Consider the following 25,263-nt stretch of genomic DNA (forward strand, 5'->3'; position numbering starts at 1 on the left):
TATTGCTTGCATGCTGTTGTGTGCTGTTCGCTTACTACACACTGTGGGTCATCGTATCTCCGTTCTATCCTCCACTGGCAGGACTCTTCCCCTCCGTCCGGTTTGCTCTTCTGATCCCAGCAGCCTCTGGGACCATCTTCATCGGATTTCTCATGCTGTACACCTTTGTTGCATTGAAGACACAATAGTTTCAAAGGTAGGCACATTATTTTGGTTATACCATATAGAATACTCCAGTTTGTTCTAGTGCAGTTTTAATGGAGTTTTTGATTCTGATGACAATTTGAATGAATTATAATCTGAGGAACATTACTGAGTGTAAGATTGAATGTATAGCCTACTCTCAGTTACACCCTTTTCAGTGTTTGTTTCAACATTCTTAATGTTTTAATTTGCTTAGAAAAAGTTGTTAACTCTTAACTTAACTCTTTTCATCAGTCGCGTAGTGAGGATTTTGGCGCCATGGAGCGACTCAGTCGCTGGCGCCCCTTCCCCAACTTTTACCTACATGATCAATTAGTGCCGACAGTTCACCTCACTACCGTAACAAACCTTTCTTGGCCATCATTTCATCAGCAATGTAAGGCGTCTTTGACCAAACATCATTTTTTATAATAACTTACAGTCTACTATTCTTTATAAAGTTTTGTTCCCTGTAAGAGACCTAGTTTACGTGTATAGCAATATGTATTTAAATCTCAATTCAATTCCATAGGGTTTGGAATGAAAGTACAAATTTCAATATATTTAATAAATATGTATTTAAAAACCCTAGTTTAAATTTGAGCACATTATCTAAAACGTGAACATAGTAGTTAAGTAGTTACAAAACCAACTCGCATATTACTATCTTAACTAATCTTCTTTCGTGACTTCATGCTAGCAAACTGTGTTATTGTGTCGTCCAAGTTGATGTGCCTGGCTCTGCTGCGCTCTATAGATATGGTTGCCAAGGCACTCAGACGTTCTTGGGACATGGTGCTGCGAAAATAGTTTCTTTATCAGTTTAAGTTTTGAAAATGATCTCTCTGCACTTGCAATTGTAACAGGTAGTGTCAAAAAAATCAAACAAGCATTCACAACATCTGGAAAGCTGGAACCAACTTGAGCACGCACTATTAAAGTATCTGCAAGATCCCTTATACTTTTGAGTTTTTCCACGCGACTTAAAAAACAAGTTTTTAGCCTTACAAGCTGTGGACCTAAGTTAAGGAAGACGTCATCTTGGTAGTTTAATATCAAAATTTTTGCTTGATTCTAAGATTTCTTCATCACTTGCTCCAACTAAAACAGAAGGCTTCAGACATTGGAAACTACTAGTAATGTGAGTAACAGCCTCAAAACGCTCTGTCAGCTGTGTTGTGATTATGTCAAGGCTACGGTTGAACACCTCAACCCGGAAACGTTTCTCATTGTCTTTAATAGTCATCAACTTGCACTTCATCAAACATTCTTGTCTTCTTTTTTGTTCTTGAGTCAAATGAAATGTGGTACAACTTTCCATTGCAAACAAAGCTTAGTTGCATCTGCTTAACTGTTTGCCACTCATTCCTAAGTTTGTTAATTTTTGTTTTGAGATTTACGAGCATTTTTGTTGCGTGTTCCAAGTCTTCTTCGGTACTTTGAAGTTTTTTAGAAATTATGTCCATAGTTTCAAGCAAACACACTTTCAATAACTATCAATATTACTATGATATTGAAATCAACATTTGATAAGTATTCTGATTTCTGGCTTTCCACTTCCAAAAAGCCCCCGAACGCTTCTTCTATGACTAGTTGTACTGGGCCTGTCGCCTTCGTCAGTTTTTATCTTTATATAACGAAACACTGTACTCAGCTGGTCGGTTTTCGCTATATCTTGAGTTGTATCAAAGATAATAGACACATAGGGACTTTTTTCATTTCTTCCTTGATTTCTTTTTTTATCTCTTTGGAAATCAGGTTGATCAGGTAATTTTGAATCTGAGGACTAAGGTAGTTAACACTACATTTTGGTAACTTAATTAAATCTGCAAGGAACCTGGTTCATATCTTGCTAGCATATGTATTATGTCAAGGAAATTTCCTTTCGATTTAGTTGCATCTTCATCGTCATTACACAATCTGTGCTCTCTCAGTGGTAAGTCGTTTGTAGCTAACGTAATAATGACGTCCACCACTCGCCTTAAAACTTGTCTCCAGTAATCAGTGGCTTTTTTAATCTCCTCCAGATTCTCACTATCAACTGTTAGGCCTAACTGCCAGCGATAGTATATTTCACACGCAATTGCATGACTTTGCGAATCTTCTTCATGGTCTTTTATGTTTCGACCTAAATGTTCCCAATCAGACGTACCTTTCGAAAATCCCACATCAGTATAGGCCATATTGAAAAGCCAGCCTGGCTGACAATAGCAAACATTGAGGATGTTTGAAATAGCATAACCAATTACGTTTTATTCTCAATTGGTTTTCTTTTTTCTTTTGAAAATACCATTTCTCGTCAAATCCCCTATTTTTATTTCTCCCTTCTGATTCTTTTGAAAATGGCCCTTTAGTCTGATGAGGGCCTAATTTTATTATTTGCCGTTTTTGTTTGGCTGTAAGAGTGTTTTCTAAATTACCCTTATCAGAAGAACTTATAACAGCTGTTACATTTTCTTTAAGGTTCAACTCGCAATCGGTACCTTCAGCTTTAACTAGGCCTACCTTAGAAATAGGTTCCTGAAGAAGGGACGTGGTCTTCTGCAGCTTCAGGTAAGCCTACAGGTGTTTGCTCCAAGTCCTCATCGCTTGTAGGTACTTTGTGAGCTACAAGTGGGTTCTTGAGAAACTGCAACTACTGAAGTGTCCCTCGAAAAGTAGGTAGATAACTTCTTTACTTTCTTAAGTTCAAGATTTTCTTCGTGGCCTTTCTCTAACCTTCGTTTCCGATACTCAGCACCACTTAGTTTTTTTGACATTATATACCAAAGGTAATAAATCAACACCACACAAATCACATCACAACAAAATAAATAATATAATCAATACTTTGCACTAACGCTAAATCTGCAAATCACTACGCAAAAGGTAAATTGAAGTAAGTCAATCACTCGGTGGGTCTGTACGGACGCCTTTTGTCTCAGCCAAGGTCTATGACAGACTGACTGACACAAAGACACTGCGCGGGCCGTGATGCGCGTGGAAGGGGCTACTTCCCGCAATTTTATCGTCCCGCCCGCCCGCCGCCCCCCTGTCGCCCCCGCCCTGGAGCGGTCGCTCCACTCGCTCCTCTGTCGCTACGCCACTGCTTTTCATAGCAGTATATAGTGAAGGGGACTAATGAATGAGAGTAAACACAGTCAGGATGATGTAACTAAATAGATACATGCTATGTAAAGGGTTAGCAGTCAGTTTGTGTTTTGTGGTTTGAAACTGGTCTCTCATTGATTCATGATTGGTTCTATGAAATTGCAGGAAAATGTGCTGGGTGGCTCCTATACTTGGGGCGTTACTGTCATGTTGGTCAATATAACAAAACCATTTGATAATTTTCAGATTTATGTTGTGTTTGGATTTATTATTTTATTAAAATGTAAGCTCTATACCATGTCAAATTGAATAAGAATAACAATATTAAAATATAAAATTAAGAACATTCTTGAGTGAAAGAAAAATTGAAATGAACACTCTAGTTTCTTACATTTTTATGGTAGTTGTAAATTAGTAGTTCTACAGTTCAGTTTATTTGGCTGCAAATCATTCATTCAGTGTTTTTTTAAAATTTCTTTGTCCTTGACACGAAGTATTACACAAAGTAAACACAAAATAGTGTGTTAACCCTTTCCATCCCAGACATTTTTTTTTATTTGTTCCAAAATTCCTAAGTATTTTTACTAATGACATACCCAAAAATCCCAGGCTCTCTTAGTTAATTTTGTTGTGTTTTACTAGAAAACCCATAAAAAATTTATTTTTGAACCAAATTTATTAGTGTAAGTGTTATTAGCTTCCTAAATATGTTATATATACTATAAAATAAAATATAAAAGGACATGCAAATATTTACAATAACTTTTTTTAATAATATGTACTTACCAAAAAATATTTTGAGGATTTTTTTACTTTGTTGCGTAGTGGATGGGCATAAAAAAAATTATTTAACCAACATTGATAACACTTGACAAAACCACATTAAACAGTTTTCAAAAAAATCCATACTTCACACTGATATGTTGAGAAATAAAAAAGTTCTGGATTTTTTAAAAATCACTGTAGTTTGGAGTTTTCCCCAGTTTATAACAACAATATGGCGTATCACGTTCCACTTCTACATAACATATAGTTCTAACCAAATATATTGAATGTCAATAGGCAAACAATGAACTATTTCATATTTTTAACTAAAAAAACTCCTAATCCTAAGAAAATAAAAACTAAAAATTACCATCCGAGTCAATAAAATTTTGTTTTTGTTTACAAACATCTATGGAAAGGATAACATTTAGTGTGCAGGCCCTTTTTGCAGTTAACACACATAAAAGTAGACTTTTTTATTTTCCCTCCACTTGTTGTACTTTCTGCACTGCACACACAGCAGTTTTTTTCTGGTATTTTTTCAAAAAATGATTTTGTACCACCGTTGTTTGCATTACTGGCTTCATTTTGATGAGTACCTAGGCCTACTCCTCTCACATGTGCCCATTCAACTGTCAATTCATCAACCAAGTTTGATATGTATTGAAGCCTACTTACAGGATTATCTGTGTTGTTTTTGTACCCAACAAATACAGCTGACAAAAGTCAACACAGTTGATGACGCAACACAAAGAGAAAGAAGTAAAATATAAGTTGTTGTGCAATAATAAAACATTATAGCGTAAATTAATCGATGTTTTTATAACGGTTGTTACAGTTTTGTTTTGAAAAGTTAATAGTTCATATTATTTTATGCTTGTTCACAAAAGATTAATAAATAACTTAGGAGTTAATACCACATAAGTACACACACACACAGGAATCCATACAAGAAGAAGAACATACACCCATGCAATTTTGATACTTTACAATAAACATATATAAATCAATAGATTTGGGCGTGGCGCGATAAGTAGTGGGGGTAGCGCCGCCATTCTCACATCGGTGTGCGCAGCCGTTCAGTACGCTTCTAGCTGTGCAAGGGAGAGCATCGTGCGATCGCGCGTTCTTTTGTTACAACGCAAAAACATGAGCGCCGTGATAGAAAATCCCGCCAAGTGTGAAGTTCGTGGTGTAATAAGATTTCTGTGATCGAAAAGTTACACAGCAGCTAAAATTCATCGTGAATTGAGTGCGGTGTATGGCCCAAACACTATGAGTCCGTCAATGGGTTCGTTTTTTTTAAAAATGGAAGAACGAACGTTCATAATGAAGACCGGAGTGGTAGGCCATCTCTCGTCAGTGATGACTTGGTGAACAAAGTGGATGAGAAAATTCGCAAGAACCGTCGCTTCACAATCTCGGAACTTTCGGATCATTTTCCTGAAACCTTTTACTGTGAAACCTTAAAATGGCTACGACGAGCGATTCAAAACAAGCGTCATGGTCTTCTGACATCTGGTGTTGTGTTTGTCCATGACAACCCCCTGTCTTCATACAGCTCAAAGAACAACAGAACTTTTGGAAAAGTTCAAATGGGACGTTTTTGACCCACCCCCCCTACAGCCCGGACCTGGCTCCCAGTGATTTCTATCTTTTCCCGTACATGAAGCGGTGGCTTGCATCTCAGAGGTTTGCGAGTGATGAAGAGCTTCAAAACGCTGTGACAGGTTGGCTACGTTCTCAGGCGGCAGATTTTTTTAAAGACGGAATTTCAAAAACTGTTAAAAGATATGATAAGTGCTTGAATTTGTATGGTGAATATGTAGAAAAGTAGAGAAAAGCTGTAGTTTTAACATTTATATGATAAACTTTTTGTATCTCAACTGGTTTATTTTTTATTTCAAAACGGAGGTTACTTTGTGGACGACCCTCGTAATTTCTTTAGACCAAATACCACAAAAAAAAAAGTCAGGGAAAAATGAAAAATTTGGTCTGGAAATCAGGGAAAAGTCAGGGAATTTCATTATTGGACTCCTGTAGCAACCCTGATTAAATCTTAATATCAAGGAGATTGTTATGCAAAGTAAGTTTACAACACCTGGAGTTATAAAGTGAATTTAGATCAGCTGGTGACTTTACAATAATGTAATTTTTATTCAGAGGAATGATGGCTTAATAGAAGACTGAGAAGAAGCATTTCTCATCAAAGTTAATAAACATTTGAGTTATTAAATACAGTAATACTTTTATTATTTGTATTAAATTGGTAAATCTCGATTTTTGAATCCAAGAACAGAAAAGACATTTACTAGATGATGAACACTTGAATATTGGATGGGAACCAGAACTCTCAGATCTGCAAGGGTAATCCTACACTACCAGTATTAAATCTACACTAAACCGTCAAGGATGATTGGAAGATGAATAAGTGTCAATGGAACATATATAAAGTGCACGCTAATTGAGCCAAGGCCAAGTTGTTTTCAGTGCTTTAACCAAACTGGCTAGTCTATTTTAAAGAATTCTGAGTTTGAAAATGTACATTTGTTATATCTAGATTAAGTAAATAGGCAATTACCGGAAACCATTTGGCTACAAAATAACAGATGGTGAGAGCACTAAATCAGTTGCAGTAGTGTTGTAAGTAGTCCTAGCTGTTAAAGTAATTTCAGAATACACATTCACATGTTAATGAATCATAATATGCTTTAACAAAGTGCCTTCATTCATTGTGTTTTCTTCAAAAACTTCACAGACAATTCTACAAGTTTTTGTAGCTTTTGAGCCCTTTCTATTCAGAAAATGAATCATAATGGTTGTTTGACACCTGAGAGATTTTCCAACTGTCAGAGATTTACTGATGAACGTTTCTTACATCAGTACTCATCGTACATATACAGACCAGCCCTTATAAAGGACATGTTAAAAATAGTACCACTTAATAATACTTTTTTCCTACAAACTATACAAGTAATATATTCTACAGCATAAAAATTTCAATAAATTATTTATTTAAAATTGCATCTTTATTGTCATTACTGTGATCTAAATTTCTTGAGAAACAAAGTGTGCATAACAATATATATATTTAACAGGGCTTGTTTTTAGCAGTATATAAAAAGGTTTACAAAGTGTTGAAAATGCGATGACAATGTTGAATTTCAGACATGACACCAGGTCTAGAATTAACTTTTTGGATGATATTACAAGTGTTATATATATTTTTGTTGCTGTAAAAATTTAAACTGAATGTAATCTATTAATTTGATCTATTTGTGCACTGTGAAGGCCATTCAAACACAATCTATTTGTATAACTTATTTGCACAGTTGTTTTAAGAATGTTAGCCAGTATAAATACAGTTCAAAAGATGTCAGTTTAGTATTTTTTAATTGATGCTTGTGGTATGTATTGAATTTATAACACTTAAGTCTCTGTTATTTTTAATCGTGTAACGTTATAAAATGTTCAGAAAAATATTAAAACTTTCTTTTACTAATATATATATATATATATATATATATATATATATATATATATATATATATATATATATATATATATATATATATGTATACCATATATATATTAGTTACAAATTACTTTTTTAAATAAACCTTATTTGTTTTTTATATTTTAGGGGCTCTTGTTTTATTGGAAGTACTTTTTCTTATTATTTAAAAATCAAACAATCCAAAAATTTTTTTGTTATATATTCAGTTTCTCTGTCACTAATTTCAATTTAGTTTTCCCACGTTTGTGTATATATTTAATGGTTTTATAAGAATATAATGCCTCTTTAATTTTTAAATTATTTAGACTTTTTGATATATATAGTAGCAACATTTATATTTTTGATATATATAGCAGCAACATTTATACATTTGCCCCATATTTCTGAGAATTTGTAACTGCCCTTGGCATAAAATTCTTTAGGTCGATCTTGAAGCCACTTTTGTACTTGATTTTTGACCTCTTCATTGGATTTAAAATGTTTCCCTCGTAGACCCTCTTTAAGGGGTCCAGTCAGATGGAAGTCTATTTGGTCGAGGTCAGTGCTGTAGGGGGATGTGGAAGGCTCTCCCACCCCAGTTTCTGAAGTTTTTCTTTCGTCAGCTATGCTATATTTGGGCGGGCGTTGTCATGAAGAAAAATTACGTCTCCAGTCAAGAGCCCGTGGCATTTTGTTCAAATGGCAGGTCTTGCTTTCCAGCATGACATTGTAGTTCTGGCTGTTGATTGCTCTTGGCCTTCAAGAAAATCCCTATAAATTTGCCCCTGAAAATTCCAGAATACTATAAGCATGACTTTACTAGCAGATGACTGGGTCCTGAATTTTTTACAAATGGGAGAAGCCATTTGCAGTTCCACTCAAAGCTCTGTTGTTTTGACTCTGGCTCATAGTGGTGGATCCATGTTTCATCACATGCTACATTTCTTTTCAAAAATCCTTCTCCTTCTGTCGAATATCACTTTTAACTGTTACTGATTTGAAGCCGGGTTTCTTTGTGGGCGTCTGTGAGTTGTCTAGGCATCCATTTCGAACAGGTTTTCTAATACACTCGTGTTTATTTTTACACTTATCAGTTCAAACAGTGATATGCCTGTTGCCCAGAATTAACGCGTCAATCCGAGATTCGAGAGAGGGAGTCCCAACTTCGACGGATCGTCCACTGTGTTTCTAGTCAGTAACATATGTGCAGCAACTTTGAAACTGTTCTACCCATTTGTAAACAATTGATCAATTCAAACAATTGTCTACATACATCTTTAAAATTCTTTGATGGATTTTACAACCCTTTTCACCTTCTAAAAATCGGATTACAGCAGATTGCTCTTCCACAGTGCAATTCTCAAGTGGACTCACCATTGTTAACCTAGTAAATTTAAGACTATGTTTAGAAAACATGATTGAACAACTCATCAGATATCAAGGTTGCCAACTTTATGTCCTAAATGTTTCATATGGATCAATTTAGCCGTTTTTGAGCTTTAGTAATTTGTCTCATTACTTATTGAATGACCCTCGTATTTTGTTTGCTAAAGAACATGAGCTATAATTTAGAGAAAATCATGCTCTTTTTAATCCTTTTTTAACCTTTAAATAAATTGAAAAGACAATAATACTCAATGTCACTCTTGTAGGATATGCATGTTGTTTCCCAGTACTCCTGGTAGCCAACACAGTGTTTGTCGGTTCTGATTGTTTTCATCGCTCTGAGAATCATCATCACAACATCACTCTTGTAGCACATGTGTGTTCTTCCCAGCACTGTTGGTAGCTATCACAGGGTTTCTCAGCCTTGTTATTTTAATTGTTCTCAGAATCATCACCAAAACATTACTCTTGTGGCACGTTTATGTTGTGCCCCAGCACTGCTGGCAACCAACACAGCGTTTGTTGTATATATGTTACTATAGTAAATATTGTGGTGGTAAGTTCGTTTTTAATTACGAATAAAAATTCTTGCATTTTTGTCATTTTGCAGTTTCTTATACAAGTTCTTATTGATTCTCTGCCATTATTGGTCTATCTTCATTTATGTGGAAAATAAACTTTTTGTAAGATTCAGGTAACTTAAAAGTTACATTTGTATAACAAAAATATGTTATAGTTATTATTATTTTTATCTGTGTCAGAGGGTATTTTTTTCTTGTATATCATAACACATTGTTTATTTTCATGACTAAAAAACCATATATGACAAACATACTTCTGATTAAAAACAACTGTGTGAAAGTGGTTTTAAAACATCTAGCAACGTGTCAGGATAAGGGTGCCAGTACAGAAAAAGTAGATCATGGCCAGTTCTTGGATTAAGTATGAAAAGTTACAAGAAAGTGATAAAAAATGTTCGTGGAACCAAATTATTTATACTGATTGAAAAAATTTGAGATTTTCCAAGCAGAGATTTTATGTTAGTAAAATTGAGTGCCGATCAACATTAATTCAATATGATGCACAATATGTACAAACTATATTTATGTTACATAATAAAAAAATTAACCTGAAACTAATTAAGAGACTGTGTTGTTCTGTTTGTGTAAAGCAAAGGTCAATCAGACCTTTATCTGTTTGAGTAACTTATCTGCTTAGTTGAGTGTTAACCAGTAGAATATAGCATTGTCAGTTAGTTCTCCACTTAAGTGTAGTGAGTGCTGGTGTATAAACTACATTCTTTTGTTTTGTGGCTTATTTTAGTAGTCTGCTGTTTTAATACAGTAAAGGTGTAGTGAGAGTTTATAAATGTTTAATTATAAAATTAAATTAAGTTTTAGAGACAAAATATATACAAATAGTAATCTATATGGTGGACGACTAATTCTAAATTATATTTAATTTAATAAAAATTAATTAAACCGATTTTTGAGTTGTCGAACATCCATATAACTTTTCATGACACTGTTACTTATACTGTCACTTTTATTGTAATCTTACAAATATTCCAAAAATTACTTAATCCTTGATTTTTTATTAATTTTAGTATATGAAGTATTTATAAAAATTCACAATTTTAGGTTATATTTATTTAACTGTAATATAAGACTAGTTGATTGTCACATACTGCATGCTGGTCATTTTGTTAATGTCATCTGATTCTGTTAACCCTCCATCAGGCACTTATAATTAGAAACACCATCAGGCGCTCACGGAGGTTTACTCCAGGTTAGCGAATAATGGATATCATAGTTGTTTAAACTGTTTTTATTTGTTTAAATATTCATACGGATTTAATTAAAATGTAATATATTCATTTTTAGAAGTTAAATAAAAATTACTCTCTTATGTAATGAATTTTCCAAATAAGAAATTCAAAATCTTAAAAAATGTTATTGTATAGTAACAACATGATTTATTTTAAGGAATAATGCAATTAATTGTAAAAATGTTTAACCTACTGGAATAATATATGGAAATTAACTTAGTTTTTAACTTCTTACAAAAACAACTTACTTCAATTCTTGAGTTATTATACAATGTAATGTCAATTATTACTCTGACATAAAAATTTATTCTTTACTAAAAAATTTTTTTTAATACTACACAAAGTTTCAAAACATTTTCCTTCTCATTATTATAACGACAATGTTCACTCTATAAACAGTACTGAAATGTTCCCTAGCACACGGGTACTGTACTGACAAGTCTCTCGTCTTCATTCTCCATTTCACAAAATTCAAATAAAATATATTGTAAAACTTAAAAAGAAACCATCACAGGTCACACATTTAGGCGCACACGGATTATTACTCCATAAAAACTAAACACAATAAGGCGCTCACAGAGATTTCGTCCAAGCACTACAAACACAACATCGGGTGCTCACGGAGGAATTGTCCAGTCTCGCACGGAAGTAGACGTCATACTGACAGATTTTGACAAAGATAAGCGGGAGGCTATTGTTTCGCTTCCCCGAAAGATGCTCGTGAAGTACACTGCGGGAAACGACTGCCAACATCAGAAAATTAGTACTATTTTTAATAATAAAAAATACACGGAGGAAAACTCCGTTTAGCACCCGATGTAGGGTTAAGTACAGTAGGATCTTGATACTCTGGCTCTATATCAGAATTAGTGGGGGTACATTACAAAATAGAGCAATTTATCAATAAAACAGCATATAATTCCTTACGAAAGCTACTGACAATGAATCAAGAATCAAGAATCAAGAAGATTTATTGTCGTTAAATACACACAGGTACAATAGACATTGTCAGACAATATAAATATATATAATCTATTAAAGTTCTATGGTGGTTATAACACAGTAATAAGTAATGTTTTTCTGTAGTAAGTTTATACATAAAGTGGTTTACTTTCTAAAACTATATAAAAAAAATTGCATAATAAATATTCACCAGTGCTAAAATTCAAATACTTACAAATAGGAAACACAAATGAATAATTTATCACAAAATTTACATTGAAAAATGAATATAACAAATTAAAATAGTTTGACTAGAATGCTGAGCTTAAATTAAAAGATTTCAAACTGGTACAATTAAAACTAACATATAAACAGTACAAATTAAAACAACATTTATAGTTAAAAAGATGTATCAGACCATTTAAAACAGACTATCAGAAAATTATGGTACTTTGTATCACAGACTAAGAATTTCATCCACAGAGTAAAAAGGTGCAACCTTAAACCAATTCTTAAGAAACTGTTTTAAAATTTATTTAGACTCGTTGTCCATGCACTATCAGGTAATTTATTAAACAACTGCACCTCCATAAAGCAGTGACTTTTTTTAAATTTTTCAAGTCTTACTGGTATTAAATTTAACATATATTTAGCTCTTGTATTATAATTAATGGATGTCTTGACGCACCTCATAATTGTCTAGATTTTCTTTAACTCCTCATTAAGCAACAATATATATACATAGATGGTACTGTCATTATGGAGAACTCTTTGAAAATCGGGCGACAAGATTCCCTACCCTTTCACATTCTTAATCAATCTTAGAGCTTGCTTTTGCCACACAAAAAAACTCTTTGGGCTCCACTACTATACCCCAAAGAAGTATTCCATATAACAAGAGTGAGTGAAAAAAAAAAGGCAAAATATGATGTTATTAACATTTCTCTACTTACACATAAACTTAATTTACGTAATAAGTATGTTACCCTAGATAGCTTTGTACATAGACTACTTGTATGAATATTCCAACTAAGCCTGTCATCCAAATGTACCCCTAACAGTTTTAACTGATTTACTTCCACTTGTTACAGCAGTTCTTAAACTGAAATAAATATTCTCTGTTTTTACTATTGTTTACATTTAAGAAATTTGCTCTAAACCAATCACAAGCTACCCTCATTGCATTACCTTGCACCAAGTCTAAGCTAATCAGGTCTTTACCAGAATTGAGTAAAAGTTGTATCATCCGCATATAAAAACGGACATACAGGGTACACTAAAAGCAAAATCATTTATAGCTACAATAAACAAAAAAGGCCCCAGGACCGAGCCCTGAGGGACACCCCATTTGAACTAATTTGAGCTTTGATACGTCAGAACCTTGAGCTACCATTTGCTTCCTATTACTTAGATAAGAGGTCATTAAATTCAATTCTTTACCCTGTATACCGTAACAATGAAGTTTTTTTTTAAAAGCAGATCATGAGAATATACTATCGAAAAGCTTTCGACAAGTCAATTAAAGTATCTGATAACATATCTTTACATTCAAAACTTCTTTAAAGATTTTTTTCAACAACTGATTCAACTGCTTTGATAGTGTTTTTTACCAGGTAAAAAAACCAAACTGCTCCTTACTTAGTAGTTCTCCCTCAGCAAAGTAATTGTACAGTTGGTCTTTTATACAGCACTCAACAGACCTTACTAAATATAGGAACTAATGATATCGGGCGATAGTTAGAGGGGCACAATTTATCTCCTTTCCTTTCTTAAAAATAGGTACAACTTTGACAACTTTAAGAGTATCTGGAAAAACACTCTGCTCAAGCATCATGTTAAAAAGAAGTGTTAAGGGCTCTAGAATAATATCTATTATTTCCTTGACTACTTTGTTGGAGAAACCATAAACATCTTCACTTTGTGATGAACTCAATTTAGAAACATACTTGAGCACATCTTTTGAAGGAATCTGCTTTCCAGTGGAAAACGTTATTCTCAATATTCATTTCAGATATATACCTATTTAAAAACTGGATGGCAGCTATATTACAGTTTACTCGCTACATTATTTACATTTGATATTGTTACAGAGTTAATAAAATAGTCATTAAAAATTTTCTGAATCAATTTTTGTTTCCTGATTTGCAGGTCTTAAATTAGCTTCTAATCTAATAACATTCCAAGCAGCTTTACACTTATTTTTTAGAACTAAGAATATAATTTTCATGAGATTCTAACTTGGCTTGTTTTTATTTTTACTTTATAAAATCTTTTAGCATTTAAATATGCATCTTTATATAAATTTTCTTCAGCAAGAGACCTTTATTATTCTTATAGCAATCATACAAATACATAACATAAATCTCTATATGACCTCAGCTCAGGTGTAAACCACTTATTCTTACATATATTTTTATTTAAATCTACTTTTTATTTTCTTTATCATGCAGCATTCTTCAAAAGAAGTTGTCAAATTATTTACATTTAGAAAAGATATACCATATTAAAGATTGATGGTAGCTAAAATAAGTATAGTAATTAAAATTGTACTTTATAAATGGAAAGTCATTGAAATGTTAAAATAAATAATCTTAAGTATGAGGGTCAATTATACTACTACGTCTACAAAACAGTTATTAATCACAATACTGTGCATTTGCTTCAACAACAGTAAAATAGTTTTTAAGGCTTTTCTGTTACCTTCAAGTAAAGGAAAGTTATAAAACATTTTCTTAGAATATCTTCAGTATATCGGAAAATATATTTAGTATATTTTCTTAGTCTATCGGAAGTGGAAGCCAAGTGATTGCAGTGGTGAAGGCACAGAGCTGTATCCGTGTTACTGTGTGTAGCGACTGGGGAAGAACTGTCTCCTCCATCCCCCCACCCTCCTCCTCCTCACTGTTGGCTAGTACGTCTGCGATGATCTCTTCTGTCATGATTTGACCCTGCTTGTCTGCTTCTTCTAGCCAGGCATTTATATCAGCTGTAGTTAGATTATTGGTTTCATCTACTAGCTGTTCGATCATTGCTTCAATCAACTCATTTAATTCAATATCTGTGCCATTTTGTGATTGTGAATCACTTTCAGCCTTCTTTTTATAAGCCTGTAATAAATCTAAAGAAGGCCACAACTTTGCCCATGAACAAACAGTTGTTTTTGTAGGAGGTTTTTCCTACGTGTTTGTCAAGTTAAAAATGTAATCTTTCATGTTAGTTTCCTTAAAAGATGTAACAACACTCCTATATCTTGATAAAATACTGTACAATAGGCTTTTATTGTAACTGTTTTTTTTTTCAGTTTGAATTACATTTTGATCCATAGATGGGAGTAGCGGCAAAAATAAAGTGACAATTTTCCATCTTTAGATTGTAGTTTTTTTTCATCTGGATGTCCTGTACAATTTTTTCTTGGTTCCTTTCTAGCATGAACCAACTACAGGGTGAGTCTGACCACCCATGCAGTATTTACAGCTGTTTTAATAACTGGCTTCCACCCTTTTTCTATCTCTTTTCTCCTTTAAATTTTTTGTATTGTTAAATTTAGAATATTTTTGAAATTTAGAAAATCCAGTGAAAAATGCCCGTACCACATATTTCATTGAAAAATAGGTCAATAGCAAGTTAGGAAAAAAATCTGGAGCTGTTCCGTATTGTAGGTAGGGTAACACGGTACTTTATTTTAAAGTCCTATTTCAAAACGTTTTGGTACACCCTGTACATACGGTTAAGGATAATTAACTTTTGTTTGCGCCAAAATGTTCGGTGTAATTAGACCTTTAAATTGATGTATCACACGACCCATGTTTACATTTAAAAATTCCCCAAAAAGCACCCCACCCCCCAAATTGGGCCCTTTAGGAGCATTTTCCAAAATTGAAAATAATTTTAACGGATTCGGAGAGGGCAAATTATGGAGAAAAGAGATAGAAAAAGTGTGATATTAAGACAGCTGTAAATACTGCACGGGTGGTTAGACTCACCCTGTATAAACTGCATATTCTACTTGTGGAAACTCACCTGCTTTCACAGTTTATCTTATGCTGGAAAGAGGTTCATTACCCTTCTTGAATAGTGATTCAGTTTGCTCCTTTTTCTTTTTTATGTCATGAATTGTTGCACGGCCAACACTGTATTCTTAGAGAAATCAACCAACTTCTCACCGTTTTCCAAACTATGGCATACTTTTTAGCTAATATCAGATTGACATGCTTACGATTTTTTGACATCGCACTGCACTTGATTGTACTCACCACTTGTCTTCACTAAGTTCACATGTAACAGACTCACTGTGTACAACTACCAGTAACAGACTACAACGCACCATGTTGCTATGCAGACTGCAATTTGTGCTTCACGCTATACAGATAGGCTGAGGCTTGAAAACTATCGATGACTCATCGGTGCCGTCACAGTGCCGGAGAATTGAACGGCCAGATTATAGAGACTAAATATATTTAAAAAAGTAAAGAATGTATATTATTTACTTGTTCTAGCCTATTCTTAATTACTAGAGGCATTTTTGGGCCTGTATTTGTTTTTAACCCTAGAACTGTTAATCGACATAATTATGTCGGTTAATGCCGCTTTTGTGGTGTTAACCGTCAAAAATTTTGTCGATCAAACATTCCCTCATATAATTACTTTTTATAATATACTCCGGTAACGTATCGATATAATTCATGCACCATTGGATTCGGGAAGAAAAATGCTAAGGAACAGATGTGTTTTATTCCTCTTTGTATTATGGTTATGACGTAGCAAGCTTGTTATTTTGAACGTAAAAGAAAACGCGACGCCGTTTGTTGTAACCGCCATATTGCCGCTGCCGTATCACTTTCGTATCACTGTGGATATTTGTAAGTTTTAATAGTTTTTACGCGTGTTTTAGTGTCGTATTTAATGTGTAGTGTGTTGTATGTCGTAGTAGTGTTGTATATTTTAGAATAAATCAATTTCTATTTACTGAAATATGTTTGAGAAATTACCGGCTTTGTGTAGGCTATGGCAAAATGACTTGGCTAAAATTCATTTCACATAGTTTGTTATTGTTTTCCACTTACTAAACGTTATTTATAGCACTCTTTTAGCTCTGAAGTAACTATTTATTTTTGGTAAATAGATAGTTTTCACAATAATATATTGCCTGTAATTTCTTTGGTTATATATAATAACTGTTTGGGTTATTCTATATTTTTTCAATATCTTTAGTTATATTTATAGTTTTCTAACTACATAATATTTCCTATTACTTATAAACCATAAATTTATAAATTTTGATATAGTACAAGCTTTAGAAACTATTTTATATTTTGCTGAATGAAAATTTTTCGCAAAATTTTTGAATAATGGCAAAATTTAACTTTTTTACTTTTCAAAAAATAATTTATGGTAATTATTTCATTACTACTGTATATTCTATTTTATTCTAAGTAATAAAATATGCAAAATAACATGTATTCATAGATAAATGTATTAGCAAAACTTGTTTTACCAAAGTCTTACGTGTACACCCGATTTTCAGAATTTATACGCATCGCTGCTTTTTGTTCTATAGCTTTATGATGCTTTCATAAATGTGTATAATGTTTATGTGTTTTTCTGAAACTAGATAAAATTTGACACAGAATGGCTATCTCACTTATAAATATTTCTCACTATAACTTCATTTGCTAGGTATGGTCCCCCCCAAATTTAAGAAATATTTTTCGTAAATTTTATATTTGATTAAAAAAAGTGTTTATTAGAAAATTTTTGATGGTTAATTTTACAATATAGTGCAATTCTACGTTTAATTCTGAACACAAAAATATATACTCTTATTTATATTGCTTTTATTTTATATTTTTAATAATTTTTTTAAAAAAACCTTGCGCGAAGCTCCAAAACAGCCCGACACTACAGGATGAAATGACCGCCAGTTCTAGGGTTAAGATAAAATGTTATGTTTACGAGGGAAAAAAATTAATTGACCTGTTTTTTCAATAATATTGAATATAGCATTTATATTGCAAAAGTTAGAGCATTATGGGGTTACTGGTACTGAATTGAAACTTTTTGAATCTTATTTAAATAACCGCTATCAACAAATGGTTCTCTATCCGATGCTGCCCAAGTTCTGTATGGTGTTCCACAGGGTTCAGTTTTGGGCCCTTTTCTTTTTTTGATAATGGTTAATGACTTTCCTGATAATGTATCGGCTAGTACACTTATGTTTGCTGATGATGTTACTTTTTTTAAGTCCAATAGCTGTTATCTCAATTTGTGTGATTACATGACAAATACAGTTCTAAGTGAAGCAGTTGAGTGGTATGCAGCAAATAAATTTTTACTGAATGTGGAAAAAAACTCAAATAATAAACTTTTCTGTAAACAATAGTTTTCTCAATAGTAATAATGTAGACTTTGTACAACCTGTTTAAATTGTTAGGTTTTTATTTTGACCCAAAATTATCTTGGCATTCCCATATAGAACATGTTTGTAGTAAACTTTGTAAAGTAGTGTACCTGATTAGAAGATTAAGAGAAATTGTACCCACCAACTTTTTAAAACAATGTTATTATGCTTTTTTTCACTCTGTGTTATTGTACGGTATTATGTATTGGGGTAATGGTATAGGTGTATTAAATGTTTTATTGTTACAAAAGAAGATATTAAGGATATTAACTTTCTCAGGTTCAACTGACCATTGTAGACCACTCTTTGTTAGAGAGAGAATTTTGACTGTGATCAACTTGTATATCTTTGTATGTTTATGTCATGTGAAAAATAATTTATTTCAACACTCCCTTGCTACTGATGTACATAACCATTTTACCAGGTCTAGTCACACTATTCGTTTTCCTCACTATAGGCTAAGCAAAACTATGTCTTCCTACAATGTTATGAGCATAAAGCTTTTTAACAGGCTCCCACCAATTGTTCATCACATCAGCAGTACTAGATTTAAGAATGTTATGTATAACTGGTTAATAGATAATCCATTTTATGATGTAAAAGAGTTTTTTAAATTTCACTTTTAACGAGACAACTTTTAAATTTTAAAGCTAGGCTAAGTTACCATTTTAATTTAGTTTTAAGGATCTTTTAACTGTTGACGCTTTGTATGTGCCTTAAACTCATATTTTTATATTTTTGCAATGTAAAACTTACTTTTTCTAACTTGTAACCTGCAATTGAAGATTCTATTGTAATTTGGTTATAAATCATGTTTTGTAATTTGACTATGCCTATTGCATATCATGTTTAATGGCAATAAAGAATGTCTATGTCTATGTCTATGTCTATTGGGTTTCTTATATTCAAGATTGAAAACAAGTTTAAAACCTTTTTATTCTATGAGGCCACTTGATAGCCAGGTTATCGTTGTCGAGACACACGAAAGTGAATGTTTCTTTTATTATAATATATTTGTATAGTAAGAATATAAAAGTGTGAACTAGTATTAATAGAAATCTTATTTTACTAATGAAACGTATCAAGTGGACCAGACAAACTATAATAGCACAAAAATAAAGATTGTTATTAACTTACTTAATTTAAGTGTGTTTGCTTATTTTAATCTCAATGACACAATAACATTTTGTACTGTGGGAGTGGCCAAAGTAGGAGATAGCCATTATTCTTCTCTTTGCAGCCGTACAAAAGGAATACATTTTCCTTGCTTCTATGTATGGTGATAGGGGAAAGAGTGGTAAGAGATGACATTTGAATATGTTTCCAGATTATTGGGAATCATCATTGACCTTGTGTTTTACTGAAGTGGTGTTTTGACCACAGTTCAACAACATTAATGTTATAATTAGCTGATTAGAGCAGCTCAAATAAAAACAGCTGATAGGTGTAGCTCACAAACAGTGCTGTCACATAATCACAGTAGATATTATTTGGTACTTGCGTTATCTCCCTTATTTATCAACTGATTTTCGTAAACTTGGCAGTGTTATATTTTAATTAAATTTTCTAACTAAAATATAATAATTGTGACTTATTTATTATATGTTGTTTTTAAGATATTTATGCTTAAAGTTTTTAAGAAACCACTATCTTGAAAATAAAGGTTCTATAAAAGTTAAATTTTTCTAAATTTTAAATGTAAACAAATGTTTCTGCCTCTTTGGTGAACTTCAGCTGAAACTATTAACAGCTGTTAAGTATCAGTTCACTTTGTATTATGTGTTGTAGCGCAGTCTGCTGGATCGAAGGTAAAACATTCCAAAATCAACAACAATTTATAAATAAAACCTTAATTAAATAAACAACTTAAATTGGACAGAGTTGTAAATCTAAACCATTCTCGAATCCCCTTCAACACACACACACACAATTTTGCCAAAATCGGTCCAGTCGTTTAGGAGGAGTTCAGTGACACACACGCACGCACGCGCACACACACACACACACGCGCGCATCCCAGAACTCTCTACCAATATTTCTAAACCAAAGACAACCAAAATTTTACAATCAAAATTTCTAAAACTCAATAATTACGTGAACATTTGGAAACTGTCATATGGTGAGGAATTAACATTTTATCAGAGAATCATATCAGGTCTGAGTGTAATGGCAATAATTTGAGAAAATAATTAAAATGTTACTACTAGTATAGTACAGATAGTTAGCTTTAATTCTTTTATCCCTAGGCCAAGTGTGTCTTATAACCTTTATGAATCTTATTTATTTTTGTTTGTTTGTAAGACATTGTTAAAAGTTAAATTATAACATTGAATAATTTGTAGTACTGTGTTTTAATGCATTTTTGATGTGATTCTATATTAATTGTCATAAAATAAAGATGTTTGGGTTTGTCTTAGTTAAGAAATCCTTATTTTTTTAAACTTATTACAAAGCAATTAACACAATTTGTATATGTACAGAAGAGGTATACACATATTATTATAATTTTAATCTTTAAAATAAGTTTTCTACAATAACACATTGTTAATCCATAGAGAACATGTTGCCATTATTTGTCCTCCACATTAAAATATTATTGAACAATAAACTGATAATAGTGGAAATGAACCTTATCAAATTTGTAATCATTTACATCCTAAAGCACTAATGTTACATGTTAAGTAGTTTATATAATATTGGATTTAGCTAATACAATTACAATTGTAAGTCACCAGCACGATTTTTGACATTGACTGGTCAATTCATTTGGACCGTGTGTTGCAGGGAGACATGTCAGGATGGGTGGTGGTGGGAGTGTCAGGAGTCACGTGTGGTGGGAAGACAACATTTGCCACAGCCTTACATCAGGCCTATACCGGGTCTGTGATTATACACCAGGATCACTACTTCCTACCCATTGATGATCCACGCCACATTCTTGTTCCAGAACTCGGACACCTTAATTGGGAGATTCCCTCATCTTTGGACATGAATCGCATGTACAAGGATGTGGATAGTGTTCTCTCCAGGTGAACATACTCGTAATTGTGCTAAACAATACCTTACTTTTATTAAAGGATACAAAGTGCTTTAAGTGTAAAACATTTTTTTACTTGTGCTCTACCAAATTTATCACAAAGAAAATAACTCTTTCTAATTTAGTTGTGAACTGAACTTAATATAGTACTTTATTAAAAATATAAACATCTGATAAGTAGTGTTGCAACGTGTGGAATGAGTATTGCATTGTTCTTTGACTTTATTATTTGTAGTTGTTTGTTATTTTTGTTGTCTTACACTTTACATGTTTAAATTCAATTTGGTTTGACAATGTAATGCTGAGTAAACTTAAATTCCTAAAAAAAAATTAATTTATAAACAATTTTGTACTTTATTTATTTGTTGTGATAAATTAATGACATTTTGTGTGATAGCTTGCATCTCATCCGTCCTATTGGGCAGCGACTCATTTTGAGTTGTCATCTCTACATGACGGATTTAACCATAAAACAAGGCTCAACCCCCCACAAAAATGATATCCATGTATTTCCAATGAACTAAACTATGCCAAAGGGTATTGAAATTCCAGACAAACTTCATCACTTATAATAAAGCATCTTATAAAATAGTCACATAGTTAAAGCCAGCCGCAAAGTTGTGAGAAGGATGAAAACTACCTATAATAATTCCAAGTATTATACAGAAGGGAATTTTGGTTTTGCAAGAATAAAACTTTCATCACTAAAAGTGCAGCTCTTTCTAAACATATTGACGTTTTCATTACAATTCTATACATTTTCTGTAGCATATAAAATATTGGTTGCCTAACGATTGCACACATGTTTCTCTATAATGGCAAGTAACTAAAATATAGTTGTTTCTGTTTTGACAAATACAAATTATTTGGATATATTTTTTTTAGGGCAAAACTATATATACTTCTAAAATATATTAGTTTCACCCTAAAAAAAATATATATATATCCAAATACTTTTTATTTATATACATATTTTTACATATATATATATATATATATAGCCAGAAGTTAACCCTACTGATATATATATATATATATATATATATATATATATATATATATATATATATATATCAGTAGGGTTAACTTCTGGCTAATTTATACTGTACCTTTCAGTTTAACCTTCACTGGGTACAGCAAAAACTGGTGTCACTTAAATTTGTGGCATCCTTATGGATGTCCAGGAGCGGTACAATACTAACCACAAATGTTGGGATAATGGGATGTAAGGGTAGATCTTTTGGTCTAGTCTACTGTGAAAGATGACTGTTAGAATTGGTGGTACTCCCTAAGTCTTAAGGGTTGTTGTTAGCCTAGACGAAAGGGCATGACTCTCCTACCTGCTTTCACTAGAGGGTCTGATACAGAGCTGGCTTCCCCTTCTTTCGAGGGGACATGATTCTTTTCCTATCTGCGCCAATAGCTGGACTGAATTACAGTTTGCTTACAGAGTAAATCTGCTAGAGTGAACAATATTTTTTTTATGTTACACTGTTTTTTCTAGCGTCAAATTGTAACATAGGACAAAATAGTGTACGTGTGTGTGTGTGTGTGTGTGTGTGTGTGTGTGTGTCTGTGATTGAAATATAAAGAACATTTAGCAGTAGATTAACAATAAAAGACTACTACAATGAAACAAACTGTAATAATTAATTTCTAATGGTGTTACAGACCACCACCAGTCGGGACTTTGTCTTTACTGATCCTAGAGGGATTCCTGATATTGTCAGATCCATACCTATCATCACTGTGCCATCATAAACTACTGTTTACTTTGACACGTGAAGTGTGTGAGGCGAGACGAAGTGCACGAGTGTATGACCCACCTGACGTACCAGGCTATTTCTCTCGTGTGGTATGGCCTGAGTATGAGAGACAGCTCCAATTGGCATTGGCAATGAATCCAGACATGAATCTTGTGTCAGGAAACACAGATGCTCAAGAGCTTCTACAACAACTCAAGCTCACCTTAGATTCTCAATTGCCTTTATTAAAATCAAGTGATTCTGAGAATAGCATCTCAATATCACACTAGATTCTTCAAGTGTCAACGCCTATGACAATAAGAGGTTTGGAAATCTCTATCTCGTTCTAGACTCTTGTGTGTCAACAACTGCATCAGGCAGGGTTTAGGAAAACACATCAAGCTCACCATAGACTCTCAACCCATTATCATGTAAAGCCATGTGTTTGGACAACATTTCCTCATGAATGTTCATCACACCACTTATGTGCAGCTGTGAGGATAACAGATGAAATTCACCCTACACTCATGAGTACAGCCTATATTTGGGAGTCTGGACAACTTCACATTGACTCTAGTATACCACTTACTTATATTTGTCTAACTCACCTTGGACTCGTGACCACTCTAGACTCTCAACCTCCTCAGTTGACAAGCAGAGGCATTCAAGGTTGTATTTAAAGATTGCCATAGACCTTAGACTGTCACAACGTACATTAAAAGGATTGGCATATCAAGCCTAAAATGAATTCTCATCTACCTCTGTCTAAACTTATTTGGGACTTTTGACAGTTACCATCACAATCCAAGGAGTATACATTTAAAGTTTAGTTTATATTTTAAATAACTAGTTGTTATTAAAGTTTTGTATTATATTTGAGTGTATTGAGTTATTTTACCTCTTATGAATTACATAAGCTATTGTTCATTAACAAAGATGTTGGTGGTTACAAAATGTTTCCCCTACCACATTTTATTTCAACCTCTTCTATATATCCTGTCGAACTTTTCTATCTTTTTTCACATAGCCCTTTTTCACTTTTCCTCGTGTACTTGTAAATATTTTGTTGTGTACTCATCCGCACACTTCTTATTAAACTTTCAATATTCTTCACATATTTGTGCCTTTTTCTTTTCGTCACATAATTTGAATACTTTATTTGCTCATCGTCACATGCCCTGTTAATATTTATTCTCTCATTTTCCCACATATACTTCTTCATATATCTTACCATTCTTTTCTCTCTTGCTCTTTCTTTAATACCTTGTGTACTCACTCTAATACTTATGCTTACCCTTATATCCTAATGCTTACTCACTCATGCTTGCTCTATACTCTGTCAATATTTCATGTTACTTTTTGATATAATTGTATACTAAATGCACTGTTACGTATTTGGTTACAAAGAATTGCCTGTTAAAAATATTCTTTGTGATATCCTAGTTCACAAAAAGTAATACTCAACTGTTTCAAACAGGAATTACTTAGACAATTAAAAGCGTGTTTACACAACAATGCATAATTATTTATGAACTGTGCTTTAATTTTTGTAACTTTAAGAAATGTTACACTTATTGTGTACTCTTAACAATTTTTCACAGTGAAACTAATAATTTTGTTTCAATTATCATGCCATTCTTTGGAAACTTTAGCTTTATTGCAAGACTACAGTTTAGAGTGAGAAATCACATGTACACTGCAATACATGCATCCATTGCCACAAAGGATCAATGCTCAATCAAAATTTGTATCCAAGATTCAGAAGGTTACATAATACTAAGCATGAGCAGTGCTTTTGTACATATACAAGTTTGGAAGAGATTTGGTAGGAAGGAATTGACTGCTCTAAGCATGGATTGTCTGTCTGAGAAGATAAATATGCGTATACTACAGGTCTCCAGTTGCTGGCAACTATCTTCTGTCAGCTGTGTTTCTGTTTTAAGAAAGGTGGTGAGGGGAGACAGGTAAATAATTTTCTAATGCCACAGAATGAACACTAAAAAAAGCTACTGTTGATCTTTGACAGTCATTGATTTGTATATTGGTGTTGCTGCATGTTGTGCTTCGGCAACCAGACCAGGGCATCTTATGTAATTTGGGTTTTATAAATACCACATACATTTTGTAACTTGCCCATACATAAAGTTGCCCATTGGTACTAAGTATAGCTTCATATCTCAGGAAAGGAAAGCACAATAAGTTTATTTCTGAGGGAATTGCCTATGTTTGTATTCCATGCCAGCTTTTAATCCACAAATGCTCTTTGAAGATGCTGAATGATGCATCATAAAGCTTTATATGTTTGAGATTACCTAGGGTTCTCTTGGTGAATGGAACAAAGACTTTCCTTAGAATTGAATTGAAGATCCTACTTCTGAAACCAGTCTTATTAAT

At 32.9% G+C, this 25,263-nt stretch overlaps 1 protein-coding gene across 1 annotated transcript; it reads left to right on the forward strand.

Annotated features, from left to right (window-relative positions):
- Positions 1 to 10: 10 nt before the first annotated feature.
- On the forward strand, positions 11 to 23,743 carry LOC124368862 (nicotinamide riboside kinase 1-like). The gene is made up of 3 exons (XM_046826323.1): positions 11 to 196; positions 20,872 to 21,116; positions 22,796 to 23,743. Exons 1-3 carry the CDS (start codon positions 11 to 13, stop codon positions 23,157 to 23,159), a joined length of 795 nt encoding a protein of 264 aa, XP_046682279.1. The 3' UTR covers positions 23,160 to 23,743.
- Positions 23,744 to 25,263: the final 1,520 nt, after the last annotated feature.

Source organism: Homalodisca vitripennis, chromosome 1 (genome assembly GCF_021130785.1).
Source record: "Homalodisca vitripennis isolate AUS2020 chromosome 1, UT_GWSS_2.1, whole genome shotgun sequence".
Classification (NCBI taxonomy): Eukaryota; Metazoa; Arthropoda; class Insecta; order Hemiptera; family Cicadellidae; genus Homalodisca; species Homalodisca vitripennis.